Source organism: Lynx rufus, unplaced genomic scaffold (assembly GCF_022079265.1).
Source record: "Lynx rufus isolate CCGP_SWC_20201006 ecotype Redwood Valley unplaced genomic scaffold, mLynRuf1.p SCAF_7, whole genome shotgun sequence".
NCBI classification, from domain to species: Eukaryota; Metazoa; Chordata; class Mammalia; order Carnivora; family Felidae; genus Lynx; species Lynx rufus.
Genome location: NW_025814889.1, coordinates 14013610 through 14027839, shown reverse-complemented (window position 1 = coordinate 14027839; position 14230 = coordinate 14013610). Strand labels below are relative to the sequence as shown.

At 48.3% G+C, this 14230-nt stretch overlaps 1 protein-coding gene across 1 annotated transcript in view; it reads left to right on the top strand.

The window, feature by feature from the left end:
- FAM171A1 (family with sequence similarity 171 member A1) overlaps positions 1-14230 on the top strand; it is a 132902-nt gene that overhangs the window by 78988 nt on the left and 39684 nt on the right. Inside the window, exon 3 of the mRNA XM_047065233.1 lies at positions 1752-1844. Coding sequence (XP_046921189.1) covers positions 1752-1844 — 93 coding nt within the window. The remainder of the gene's footprint in view (positions 1-1751; positions 1845-14230) is intronic.

Genomic DNA, 14230 nt, shown 5'->3' with positions numbered 1-14230 from the left:
ATTCTATCCAGAAACTTACAGGCTTTGTGAATTTTGTAGTTAGAAGTCCAGGTCCTTAAGCAAGAATTTTTAAAATGGCACAAGTCCTCTCATCTTATTACTTACCAGAATAGGGAGTAGTGTTCTCCCACCACATGGCATATGTTAACCTAAGCACATATTTTTAAAGTCTTTTTTTAAAGTTAATACCTAACTTTATATATTTTCCATTCATATAATGTGTAATTTAATATACTCCTAATGTGAAGGGGTGCCTGGGTGGCTCGGTCGGTTAAGCATCCGACTTCAGCTCAGGTCATGATCTCGCGGTTCGTGGGTTCAAGCCCCGTGTCGGGCTCTGCACTAACAGCACCAAACCTGCTTGGGATTCTCTCTCTCCTTCTCTCTCTCTCTGCCCCTCCCCACCTCTCAAAATAAATAAATAAACTTTAATGGATATGTGAAGAGATTCAGAATCTTTACTAAAAAATTCGGGTGTGGGGCGCCTGGGTGGCGCAGTCGGTTAAGCGTCCGACTTCAGCCAGGTCACGATCTCGCGGTCCGTGAGTTCGAGCCCCGCGTCGGGCTCTGGGCTGATGGCTCAGAGCCTGGAGCCTGTTTCCGATTCTGTGTCTCCCTCTCTCTCTGCCCCTCCCCCGTTCATGCTCTGTCTCTCTTTGTCCCAAAAATAAATAAACGTTAAAAAAAAAAAAACTATAAAAAATTCGGGTGAATAAAAACTAGTTGACCATCGTAGCGTAAGCAGTTTTTATATGGGAGATTGCAGTATTCCCGTGGCAATTGGAAAGCCTCTTGCTAATCAGACTTAAATGAAAAAAAAAAAGTTTCCTTTCTCTCTGCTCACGACACTCTGACACCAAATGAATGGGGCTTTTTCTCAAACCAACCAGTTCTCCGACTCTGGACGCCACCTGGGTGTCCTACAATTCAGTTCAGTTCTAACCTTAACTACCCAGAGCTAGTGCAGACCCTACAGGTTAAGGTCTCAGACCCAAAAGACTGTCCCCCACCAGTCCCCCAGCTTCAGACACAACTCCCATGGTGTCGCCTGTGCTTCTGGCAACTGGCTATGGATCAGGGGTGTCTACAGTCCCTTCTCGGGTTCAGTAATTCGCTATAATGGCTCACAGAACTCAGGGAAACATTTATTTACATTGGCCAGTTTATCCTAAGGGATATCATAAAGGATACAGAGGAACTGCCAGATGAAGAGGTGTACAGATGAGGTCTGGAAGGGTCCTGAGCATGGCTGACAGCTTCTGTCCCCATGGAGTTGAGCCGTGCCACCCTCCTGGCACGTAGATGCATACACTGATCTGGAAACTCCCCAAACCCTGTACTTTTGGAATTTTCACGGAGGTTTCATCATGTAGGCATGATTGATTATGAACTTAATATCTAGCCCCTCTCCTCTCCCTAGAGGATGGAGAGGTGGGGCTGAAAGTTCCAAGTTTCTAATTACAGCTTGGTCTTTCTGGTGACCAACTCCCATCCAGGAGCCCACCCAGACTTGTGTCATTAGAACAAAAGATGCTCCTACCACCCAGGAAATTATAAGGGATTTAGGAGCTCTGTGTCAGGAACCAGGAGCAGAAATCAAGTATGTATTTCTTATTATGTCACAATACTAAAAATCCATATTGTTGACTGATTTGAAATCAGAATAGCAAGAATGCAGAGTCCCCAAAAATTGGAGTGGGCATTTTGATTTAAATGTCAGAATTCCCTTATGTCCGTTTTTATTTCTGCAGTATTTTCTTCACTGAGCCTGGGCCTGCTTCCAGAACGATCTGCGACTCTAATGGTGTATGAAGATGTTGTCCAAATAGTCTCAGGATTCCAAGGTATGTTGAATATTGAAAAAGAAAAGTGACTAACTTTTGGGCCAGCCACTAAAATCCTGTTATAAGACAGCTTCTTTTCAGATGGTGATGGCAGTAAATTTACCCAGAGCTGGATACTATGCATGTTGTCCTATGAGTGTACAAACACACTTGAATTTTGGTTAAACTCTCCCCTGGCTGTGATCTTGTTTGTTTTAAGGCCAGCCTTTAACTGGGTGAGAGAAAAGAAAGGGCTTCACCACTCTGTCCATACCACATCTCTCTTTCTTCTCCAAAGCTGAGAATATTCACCTCATGAGTTCAGAGCCCAGGACCCCGTCTGAGCGTCACTGAGCAAAGGTTCATAAATATTCAAGGAGGTAGAGTTTCAGTCTTGCGCAGTGAAAAGGATCTGGAGATTTGTTGCACAATAATGTACTTCACGCTCCCAAACTTAAAAATGGATAAGATGGTAAATTAAATAGTATGTGCTTTTTAACACAATAAAACAAAATCCGCCCCCCCCCCCCTAAAAAACAAAGGAAGAAGTGTTCATAGCCTTCAAGAGTGGCCTTTTTCTCTGTCTTGTCCCTCATTGTCTTAACCCCTCTGGTATGTGGTTGTGCATCAGAATGTGCCCTTATACCTTCTAACTTCTCTTGCAGAGAAACCAGTACGGAAGACTTGAGAGGGATTTCCCTGAGTTGGTGGTGGGGTTAGAATTGGGAAGAACGCTGATGTCAAACGTATTTGTGCCAAAGTCAGTTTCTTTATCTAAAGCATGGGCTAGAGAGCGCTATTTCCTGGCTCTCAACGTTCCATCGGATTAATTTTTTTGTTTACTTCATTTTAATACCATTTGACACAAATCATTCTCTACCTCACCACATTCCGGTGCCATTTGCAAATGAGGTGACCCCATTTATTCCTTTTGTGAGTGGCTGTGGAGACCCTGCAGAAGTGAGCATGCAGCCGTTATAATTAACATATAGCACTGTATTCCTTTTAGGCATACAGCATAATAATTCGAATTATGTGTATATTGCAAAATGATCGACACTGTAAGCCTAGTTAACACCCGTCACCACGTGTAGCTACAAATCTTTTTTTCTTGTGACGAGAACTTTTAAGATCTACCCTCTCAGCAACTTTCAAATATACACTACAGTGTTATTAACTATAGTGACCATGTGGTACATGACATCCCCAGGACTTATTAATCTTATAACTGGAAATTTGTACCTTTTGAGACCCTTCACCCATTTTCCCCCAACATCCCACCTCCGGCAGCCACCGATCTGTTCTGTTTCTATGAGTTCGGCTTTTTTAGATTCCACGTAGAAGGGAGACCATGCAGTGTCTGTGCTTCTGTGTCTGGCTTGTGTCACTTCGCATAATGCCCTCCAGGTTCAACCATGTTGTCACAAATGGCAGAATTTCCTTCTTTTTTCTGACTGAATAATATTCCACTGTAGATCACTTTTCTGCATCCATTTATCCATTGATGGTCACTTAGGTTGCTTCCACACCTTGGCTCTTGTAAATGATGCTGCAGTGAACATGGGGGGGTGGGGAGGAGTGACCGGGGGTTTCTCGAAATGAGGGAATGATTATGCTTCCTTCTCATGTTCTTCACCAAGAGAGGAATCGTTAGTGTCCTGCTCTCATTTCGACTGGACTACGTTCTGATAAAGACCGAAATGATCTTTATCACAATTTTGGTCTTTATCAGAATTCAGCCCAGTGGAAGATGATAGCAAGAGGTGAAAGCTTGTAATTAATGTCCTGGGTATTGATGTTCTGAGTATAATTTAGAGCTGACTTCAGCTCTTCAAATATCAAATGGAAACTACAAAGCACCTGAACCAGACGTCCTGAAGCCTTGGAGTTTGGTACCCACTCTGCATTTCCGGAGGACGGGCACACACTTTGCATTTCCTCAGACCCAGCCTGGTTGGGACGCTGCTTCTTCTAATCGGGGCTGTTGTTGCTGTGCCGTGTGCCCATGTGGCAGGGGACTGGCACAGAGCAATTAAATGCTGTCACGGCAGCCGTATATTATTTTCTTTTTAGATATGCCTTAAGACCCATTTTTTCACAGAGAGGGAGACAAACCATAAGAGAGTCTTTTTCATTTTTATTGATTTTTGAGAAAGAGAGAGAGAGACAGAGCACGAGCCGGGGAGGGGCAGAGAGAGAGAGAGATGGAATCCGAAGCAGGCTCCAGGCTCTGAGCTGTCAGCACAGAGCCTGACACGGGGCTCAAACTCACGAACGGTGAGATCATGACCTGAGCCGAAGTCGGATGCTTAACCAGCTGAGCCCCCAGGCGCCCCAAGAGACTCTTGAATATAGAGAACAAACTGAGGGTTGCTGGAGGGGAGGTTGGTGGGGAGATGGGCTAAATGGGTGATGGACATTGAGGACACTTGTTGGGATGAGCATTGGGTAAGTGAAGAGGGTGAATCACTAAATTGTATTCCTAAAACCAGTATTATGCTATAGAACTCACTTGGATTTAAATAAATCTAAAAAAGACCCATTGTTATCTTTTGCAGCCTTGCATGTTTTGATTTTTTAATTTAAAAAACTGACCACCGGGGCACCTGGGTGGCTCAGTTGGTTAAGTGTCGGACCCTTGATTTCAGCTCAGGTTATGATCTCACTGTTGGTGAATTTAAGGCCCATGTCAGGCTCTGCTCTAACAGTGCAGAGCCTGCCTGAGATTCTCTCTCCCTCTCTCTGCCCCTCCCCTGCTCTCATGCTCTCTCTCAAAATAAATACACTTAAAAAAAAAAGTTTAACTTATAGGGATCTTTGGTAGTAGCTAATTGATTATGGTGTTCCTCAAGGAAATATATTTGGACACTCTGCACTCTAAGAAAAAAAACACAACTGACCCATGTCATATTTTACACGTTGTTCTAAAGGCCACAGCCACCATAATTTTCATCACCTGCTCTTTCTCTTAACTGGCCCCTCCCCTACCTTTTCCTCAGAGTTAGTCTTCATTTCCTCTCTTACTAGCTGTACTCATTCTTTGTTACACTTTTCTTCTGCTTCCGGTGAATTGCTCATCCTTTTCCTGAGATGTTGATCCACCAACACACCCTTTGCTAGAAAGTTCTCAAGTAGCCAGGCTGCTGGGCTTCTGCGGTGTGGACCTGCCAGTGGGCCTTGAGAGATGGAGAGGAGGGGCACCTGGGTGGCTCAGTTGGTTAAGCGTCCGACTTTTGATTTCAGGTCAGGTCAGGATCTCACAGTTTGTGAATTTGAGCCCTGCATCGGGCTCTGTGCTGACAGCGCTGAGCCTGCTTGTGATTCTCTCTCTCTCTTCTCTCTCTCTCTCTCTCTCTCTGCCCCTCCCTGCTTGCACTCCCTCACTCTCAAAATAAGTAAATAAAATAAAAGTAAATGGTAAATAAATAAATGGAGAAGAGCCAGGCTGCGGGGTACAGACCAGAAAGGGACCTTGTCCAATAGAGCCCAACTCCCCACCGCCTTCCCCAGCCCTCACCCTGTGTCCTCTGGGCACCAGTATGGCTGCAGAGAACAGCCTTCCACCTCTTCTCCGAGCACTGCCCCCCTTCCTGGTCTGAAATGTCCCTGAGACACAGCCTTCCCTGCAGCCTTCTCAGGTGGGGGCTGTGCTCACATTACTTGTCTCCTTTCTCCTTCCTTCCTTCCTTGAGGATCCTTGGAGGCCAGCTGGACCACTCATTACCAGTGTCTGGGTCAGCTTTTCCTCCTGGACTGATGATACGAGCTCCTAGTTCCCAGGTTCACGATGCTCCTAGAATCGTTTCTTGGGAATGTGAGCCTCCATATGGAGGATGCCCCCCGGTCCCAGCTGCTCGTCCACCCCAGGGGTGCCCCCCTCTACCCCGCCTCCCTCTAGAGGATGCCCCCTGGTGGCCCAGCTGCTCTTGCACTCCCAGGGTCTTTTCTGTCCCACATCGGTCACCCACTTCTGCAGTCCTGCCTTAGGCCTCATCATTCCAGCAAATCAAATGCACCACCTCCGAGCTCACACCCTGCACTCCCTCCTCTCACCCTGTGGCAGTGGTTCGCACACCACTGAGGGTTCCAGAGCCCTGACTCACCGTGTCCTTACCCACGGATTGCCTCCCTGCCCAGCCTACGAACCATGGCCCTTCGTTGGAATCGTCTCCTTGCAGACACTCCCCGCAGAGCCACTCCCCTCCCCTTCTGCCATCTTTGACCGAATAACTCCTGACTCCGGTTGACCTGAGCCGCTTGTGGCCACCCCAGCGCAGCTGCACGTGGCTGGAGGAAACCTCACCAGTGGTTGCCCCTACTGGTTGCACGTCCGTTTCACGACCACGGACCTCAAATGGGCATCGGTCCTGGGGCCACTTAGTCGTTTGTTTCGTGAGTCTCCAAGATGATTTTCACACCCTCTTCCCTACCTGCTGGCTTCCTGTGTGTTCACTCACACTCCCATCCTCTGTCTCCTCTCCTCACATCTCTGCCTGCTTCACTGAGAAGCTGAGAACCCTCACCGCCCCCCCCCCGGCCCCCAGCAAACCCACAGACCCGCTCACTGTCCCTCGTTGCACTGGAAGGAGTGTCCCTCTTCCCTTACCTGTGAGTCCTTCTGTTTGCGCTCAGCATCTCATCTCCTCTCTTCCTTAGGGATTCCAGAAGTTTTTCCTCACCATTTTCTCCTCATCGGTAGCGGACAGATGTTAAAGTAGCGCATCTCTAATGCTTCCACAACCGTGTCTGTCTCTAGCCACCGCCCTGGGTCTCTGCTGTCTTCTGGAAGGACGTCTGCACGCCCTTCCTTCCTGCTTCCTCGCCTTTCTTTCCCTGTTCAGCACCCTGCAAGTGGCTCTCCTGCCTCGTTGCTCCATTCAGACTGCTTTGTCAGAGTCTCTTACAAGCCCCGCGTGGCCCGGCCTGAGGACATTTCTCTGCGCCTTCCCCTGGACTCTCCACGGCACCCAACAGGGATGACTCTGGTCGCTCTTTCTGGAGACTCTCCTATCTTCCATAACACCATGCCTTGATTTTCTTTCTCCTCTTGGTCACTTGTGGACACTCCAGTGACTGTCTGGGCCTACATTTCTCCTTCCCAGTACCCTCCCCACAAGGTCTCATGGGCCCATGCTTTAATGCTGTGTAGACACAGATAACGCCCAGTCTCTCACCTCCCGTCCAGACTCGCCGAGAGGGAGACCCAGAGCTGGCTGCTTATTTGACATCTCCGCTTGGATGTCCACTAAGGCATCTCAGACTTAATGGGTGTGTCCAACTTTCCGTCTCCGTACATGGTACAAACGTGGTCAAGCCAGACCGTAGGAACTATCCCTGACTCCTCTGTCCTCACAGCCTGGTTCTCTGGCACAGGTGTTTCTCTCCATCTGGGTCACCACCACATGAATCCAAGACTCGGTTTCCCCCTGGAGAGCTGCGGTAGGTTTTTAATTGGCTGTCTCCTTCCGCCCTTGCCGACCCATAATCCGGTCTTCGCACTGCTAAAGCGACCAGGTCACCTTGCTTCCACTCTTCAGTGGCTTTCCCTGTGTACTTGGAATAAACTCCCAAATGCTTAGCCTCAGGGCTGGACAGTCCCCTGGCCCTGAGCCTCGGTGGCTATGCAGTTACCTGGAAGGGGAGTATTGGTAAGAAGGGGTCAAGATTGTAGTATCTGGATACATGTTCCCGTGAGCAGGCTCTCTGCACCCCGACCCCCCCATGCATACTTCTTAGACCCTACAGTTCTCATTGTGGACTTCTCTTGTCCTGCCCAGGCACCTTTGACACCCATTGCACCACACGTGTGACCCCTTCTCGGCCTCTCTCTCCCTGGGAGCCACTCTACCCTCAGCAAGGTGTTTGTGATAAGGGCTCACTCTGAAACCCACAGGGTCTGTTGCTGTGGCCACACTTTACCCCACCGTGGCTGTCAGACCACCTGTCACTGCCTGCTCCGCTCCTCACTATGCCCCGCCAGCCCCGAGACCTGATTGTCTCTTCTGGTGACTGTGAGGGGGCTCTGGAAGGGTCTCAGCATCTGTTTCACACGCTGTCTGTAAGGAGTCACCTTCTCCCCTTGTGTGTGACCTTCATCTCCCCTTCTTACGCTCCGTGAGTCAAACAGGGTTACAACACGTCGGGGCCTCGTACCCTGAGTGATTTCAGAGTGTTCTGTGCTTACACACACTCACATCATCTCTGCTGCCCACACGTGTTGCCATAGCCGCTGCACTGATCCAGGCCCTGGTCAGTCTCTCTTGGACCAGGCAGTAGCCCCCAGCTGGTGTTCTTGTCTCTAGTCTTGGAGTTGAGATTGGAGCTGGACCTGCGATTAACCAGACTTCCTCCATCTTGTGTCTCCCTCCTAGTACACCTTGCCCTGAACTGCCGGGGGACTCTTCTGGGGGCAGAGCTCCAGTTATTTCACACCCCTCAATTTCCACCCCACCCCCACTTTTGCCCTAGAATAAAACCCAGTCTCCTTAACACAACACATACCGACCTTGTGACCCGGCCTCAACCTCCCTTCCACACGTACTTCTCCTTCAGGGATCGTTTTCTAGCCTGAATTTCCTTTTGTGTTTTCCATCTGGGGTGTCCCACTCCATCTCTGAATCTGTCTTTGAGCCCTTCTTGGCCATCAAGAGCAGCTTCAGGGCCACCTCCTTTGGGTCTTTTCTGCATCTTCCCTGGAGATGTGGTTCATGCAGGTGCCTTGCCCTCCAACCTTGGCTGCCAAGGAGCTTATATCATGTGACCCCTGACTCAGGGGTAACCAGTCCACAGTGTGGCCAGGGGCTGGGATCCAGCTAGAAGAGAAAATCTGGAGCCATCAGTTCTTCGTTCTCTTCCTTTTACTGAGATCCAGCTAAGAACCAGAAGAGGTGAGAATCTCAGCTGAGTAGTTATGAGGCGCAGTGGGTCTGTGACCATTCCAGGCCACCTACGGGCCCAGGGCAGAAGAGAAGAGAAGAGAAGGTCGGGTTCCTGGATGGCTCAGTCAGTTAAGCGTCCATCTCTTGATTTCAGCTCAGGTCATGATCTCATGGATTGTGAGTTTGAGCCCTGCATCAGGCTCTGTGCTGACAGCAGGGAGCCTACTTGGGATTTTCTCTCTCCCTCTCTCTCTGCCTCTCCCCTGCTCATGCTCACTTGCTCTCTCTCAAAACTAAATAAGCTTAAAAAAGAAGAAGAAGAAGAAAAGAGAAAGTGTGAGTAAGAGAAGGGAGCCAGGTGGTGGCAGGTCAGAGAGAAGCCGACTGGGGATTAGTAGAGTCATGGTCAATGGCACTGCATTCACGTAAAATCTACAGACTCTTGCCGTTTTGCCCAGAGCTGCCCTGAGCCCAGAACCATGTTCTCCTGCAGCTTCCATGCCCTCTGGCTCCCATCCTTGTATTCTGACACATCCCTGTATCCCTTATGGCCCCTCAGGTCCTTATCAGTAACCAGAGGGTGGATTAAAACCCTCCAGCTGGGGTGTGTGTATCTTATTATGATACTTCCCTTTCTACCGTATTTGGTAGTATACCTTATCTCCCCAACTAAAAATTTGAAACATGAAGGCAAGAAGTTTGTCATCTTCACCTTAAAACCCGCCCAGGCACTGGCCCTACACTTGCCGTATGATATATTCAATGAACAAGTCACTAAACGATTGAATAAATAAAATTTTTTCAAGTCTAAATAACCAGTGCTTTTTGCACTTCCTACATAGGTTGTCTGCGCCCTGATCACTTATTTCCTTTGTTGTGGCTTCTAAGAAAATTGCAGCTCACACAGACACACACACACACACACACACACACATATGCACACATGCAGTAAGAGAACTTGAAGAGCTCTTTCTCTAAGGAGTAAGAAGTATGGTCCTACCATAAAGGTATTAATCATTCAGGTAGTTTTTGTTACATTTAATGTATTCACTCTCATTCCCTTCTGTGTATAACCAAAAACTGGGAACCATCTCTCCCTTTCTAAAATCTTTTTTGCATTCCAGCTTTTTAAAAGGACAGCAATTTTGTTAATTTTTTTTTTAACTTTTCCTGGTTCATGAGTTTAATCATTCTTCCTTGTATTTTTCCTTGCCATGGCAGAGTTGAGACAGGACAATAATACTGCATGATGTTGTTTCATGTTTTCTTACCACTTGGAAGGAAAGCCATATGTAGATAATTTTTGGTTTTTGCAGTTCTGTTCTATAAAATTAATATAAAACTGAATTTACAAAAGCTACATTAAATTTTTCTCAGACTGGTCTAGTGTAGGTGTGTTTATTCATTTATTCTTTGGTGGATTCAGAGAAGAAAAAAAAATCAATTCTTACTTGATCAGAAATGTAAGTACTAGAAGCCTTTGGATTTTAGCGTATCGCTTGGATGTTATAATGTGGCAAACGCTCCTGAGAAAAGGCGGGTAGCATGATGACAGTTCAAACATGTTACGTGCATAGCCCTGGGTGATGATGCCCATTGTTTGGCTTTATGTGACACTAAAGTAAAAGCTTTGGAAGAATGAAGGTCACTAGGTGGAGATGAAAACAGGAGAGGAGGGAAGGAGCCCCGCTGTTCTCATTAGTTGGATGCTTCATGCTTCAGTTGACGTTTTGTTTTGTTTTGTTGTTTTGTTTGCACCCAAGTAAAGTAGAATAAACTCATGGGAAATGAGAGGTTTCCTAGAAAAATAAAAAGACCGCCCACTTGTTTTCTTCTCTGTAGGTATGGTCTTTAAATTCTGACCATACACACCCAAACACTATTCTGTCATCAGACTAGCTTCAGACACAGGAAGTGCATAATACATGCACATTTCAATGGAACAGTCCTTAGCAGTGACTTTCATTTAAAAAGTAAGGCAAGGGATTGTGTTTTATTGGTGACATTGTTTTATAAAGAAAGCCTGGAGCAGTCTCATGATAACAATGTGGTGAAGGGGAAGGGCCAACTTAGTAATTGGTTAACTCTAGAGTTTTCTGCACCATAGACTGTCTGAAAATGTGCTCCTTGTCACAGAAATGCTTGCAAATTGCATTCAGACTTTGCAATGAGATGGGAAGTGAATGACAAGAGAGAACACTTACAGATTATTTTATAAGAATTATTTTCTTTGAGGGGCTCAGTCCATTAAGCATCTGACTTCCGCTCAGGTCATGATGGTTGGTGGGTTCGAGCCCCACATCGGGCTCTGTGCTGACAGCTCGAGCCTGGAGCCTGCTTCGGATTCTGTGTCTCCCTCTCTCTCTGCCCCTCCCCCACTGTGCCGTGTCTCTCTCAAAAATAAACATTAAAAAAAATTTTTTTTAAAGAATTATTTCCTTTGAGTGTGTCGTGTACTTTTCCGAGGAGCACATTCACACAGAAGCCTGTGGGGAGGGGATCGGTGATGTTTCTAACGTTTAAATCTCAAGATGATTAATGATCAGGCGTGGACGGTAATGATGGTGGTGTTGGAATCTGGGGACAAGACCGCCAGTTGGCCTGCGGCTCTGGCTCCCACAGCGTCCAGCAGACCTTCATGCTGTCTCACAAGTGGGGCATCTCGTCGACTCTGTATGTGAGGACGTCTATAAGAAGGTGTCATGAAGATGCGCCGCTGCTCATGGCCACGCTCTCAGCACCGGCTCCCTCCTGGTTCCTAGGGCACTGCTGGAAGCCCCGCCCACCTCGTCCATGCCCCGCCCACCTCGTCCATGCCCCGCCTACCTCCCTACCCCTCCTCCTAGCAATGACCTTGCTCCGAGAAGAGAAGCCACCAGGGGAGGATGGTGTGGTGACTTTTCTCTGACCCTCCTGATGTGCCTGCTGTGGTCCCTCCCCCACCAGGAGCCCCTCCTCGAGCACAGGGTCCCACCTCTTATCTCCTCTTCACGCCTCCCTCCCTCTGTAGTTCTCCTCCCACTCTCCCTCAGCTCCCTAAACCCCAGACTTTAGAGAAGCCCTTAATAACCCACATTCCTCCTTCAGCTTCTACCCGCATCTGCATCCTCCTCCGAACAGGACAGGTCTGCAGGGGAGGGGACGTGGGAAATTAATGTTCATCCTGCACCTGTTACGTACCCGGAGGCACCACTGGGCATCATATATGTGTGTGTTGTGATCTAGGCATCACAGCAACCATATTATGAGATGGGCGTCATTCATACCCATTTGAAAGTTAAACAACCTGAAGCCCAAGATCACTCAACTAGAAGGTGGTAGAAGAAAGACTGAAGTGTCGATTGAGTGACTCCACTGCTCCATGTTCTGTTGTCATGGTGGCTCTGCTTAGGGAGATGTACACCTTCACGCATAAACCTAATTAGGGGCGCCTGGGTGGCTCAGTCGGTTAAGCGTCCGACTTCGGCCCACGTCATGATCTCACAGTTTGTGGGTTCGAGCCCCGCGTCGGGCTCTGTGCTGATGGCAGAGCCTGGAGCCTGCTTCGGATTCTGTGTCCCTCTCTCTCTGCCCCTCCGCTGCTCACGCTCTATCTCTCTCCTTCAAAAATAAAAATAAAACATTAAAAAAAAAAACCTAATCCAGGGCACAGTGAGATCAGTGCTGGAGAAAGATACACGTAGCGTTTAGAGGTGGGGGTGTGATCAAGAACGTCTCCACAGAAGAGGTGGCCTGTAGGGCACATCTTGGATGATGCGTGGGACATGCAGGTAGAGACTGTGGAGAAGAGATATGAGCACGTGTGGAAGCACAGAGCCAGGCAGTCCCACGTGGCCAGAAGGTGAGAGCCAGTTGTCGGGAAGTCCAGCATCTCTTCCGAGGTAGGCGTGGTGAACTAGGAGGGGAACAGAAGCCAGGACTGCAAGAATTCCTTTCTGTCTCTTACTAACGGGATGCCTGTGGACAAGTCACTTAGCCTCACTCGGAAAGCAGAGAGGGTTCTTCCTTCACAGGACTGTTGTAAACAGTAAGTGAAATAATGTGCATAGAAGAACTATGTACATTCTAAAGCACTGAACTCTACCTGTCACAGGATGAGAAGCATAGTAATTGGGGTCTGCATTGGTCTGTAATTGTCGCTGCCATCATTAATTTACCAAGTGGTGGAGATCCGTTGAAGGTCTCTGGGCTGAGAAGGGTTGTATCTGTAAACGAAGTGGGAAAAAGGTGGTCAGGCTGGAGCACAGTTAAGGCAAGGGGTAAGGCAGGGTAATGCAGGGTGGGGGCAGAGAAGGAGGAGACGACGATGCTGGAAATGTTGGGAAGGAGACTGGCCAGTCCTGGCAGGGAATGAATGCACAGAATAATAGAAAGGGAAAATGATGGCGTCCTGGAAGCAAAGCTGGGTGTTGGGCAGAATGGGGTAGGGGGTGTTATAGATGGAAGAGGAAGTAAGTGATGCAGTTGATGCGCCTGTGGGGCATCCAGGTGGAGGTGTCTGGAAGGCAGAGGAAATGCAGACATGGGGCGGACAGGAAGGCCACCGTGGAGGGGAGTCAGTGAGGAGAGAGCCCAGAAACTACTACGGAGGCAGCTGAAGGCAGCCCCTTAGGAACTGTTTCATCCGGAGGTGGGAGGATATTAAAAAAAAAAAAAAAAAAAAAAAAAAAAAAAACGCACTTGCAGAGGAAAAAGCCGGCTGACTCTGGAGAGACCAGAGCCCAGGAGCACGAATGCCAAGCAGGAGGGGTTCCTGGGCGGGGGCGACGAACAGTGTTGACCATTGTGAAGAGGTCAGCGAGGAGGAAGGCTGAGAAGTGGTCACGGGTTCACAGATTATACAGTTGTCCATTGACATTAACGAGCGCAGTGTGTGTTGTAAGTAAAAGCCAGATCGCTGGGCGTTGGGTGGAGGGAGAGGAGGCCTTCGCTTTTGGGGGTAACGGCATTAAGGTCATGTTTCGGTGTTATTTTTCTAGATGAGGAAGAGACGGGTGTGTTTGTTGGTTGTGGAGGAAAAGCCTGTAGAGAAAGATGATGGACGGAGGCAAGATTAGTTGGCTGTGCAAGTCTTGCTGTATGACACGCAGAAGGTAGGCTAGAGGCTTGGGCTGACTGTGGAGGAGACGGGGGACAGAAGGGACAAGAGAAGAGGGAAGACAGGAGGGGTGGCCCCAGCAGTTTTGGTAACACATGATGAAGTTTTAGGGTGACAGTGGGGTGGTCTGGAGCCGGCCACCAAGAAAGAATTCTTGAAGACGTCTTTGGTGCGAAAAAGGTGATTTTATTAAAGCACAGAACAGGACCCGTGGGCAGGAAGAGCTGCACTGGGGTTGTGACAGGTAACTGATTATATACCCTCAGGTTGGGAGGGGGTCAGGGATAGAGTAAGTCTCTGAGGAATTTTGGAAGCAAGGTTTCCAGGACCTTGAGGGGCCAGCTGTTGCTAGGGAAATATCATTTATTACCATTTATAAAACCTCGGTCATGAGACCCTACAGATGTTTATCAGGGGCCCATAAGCTTGGG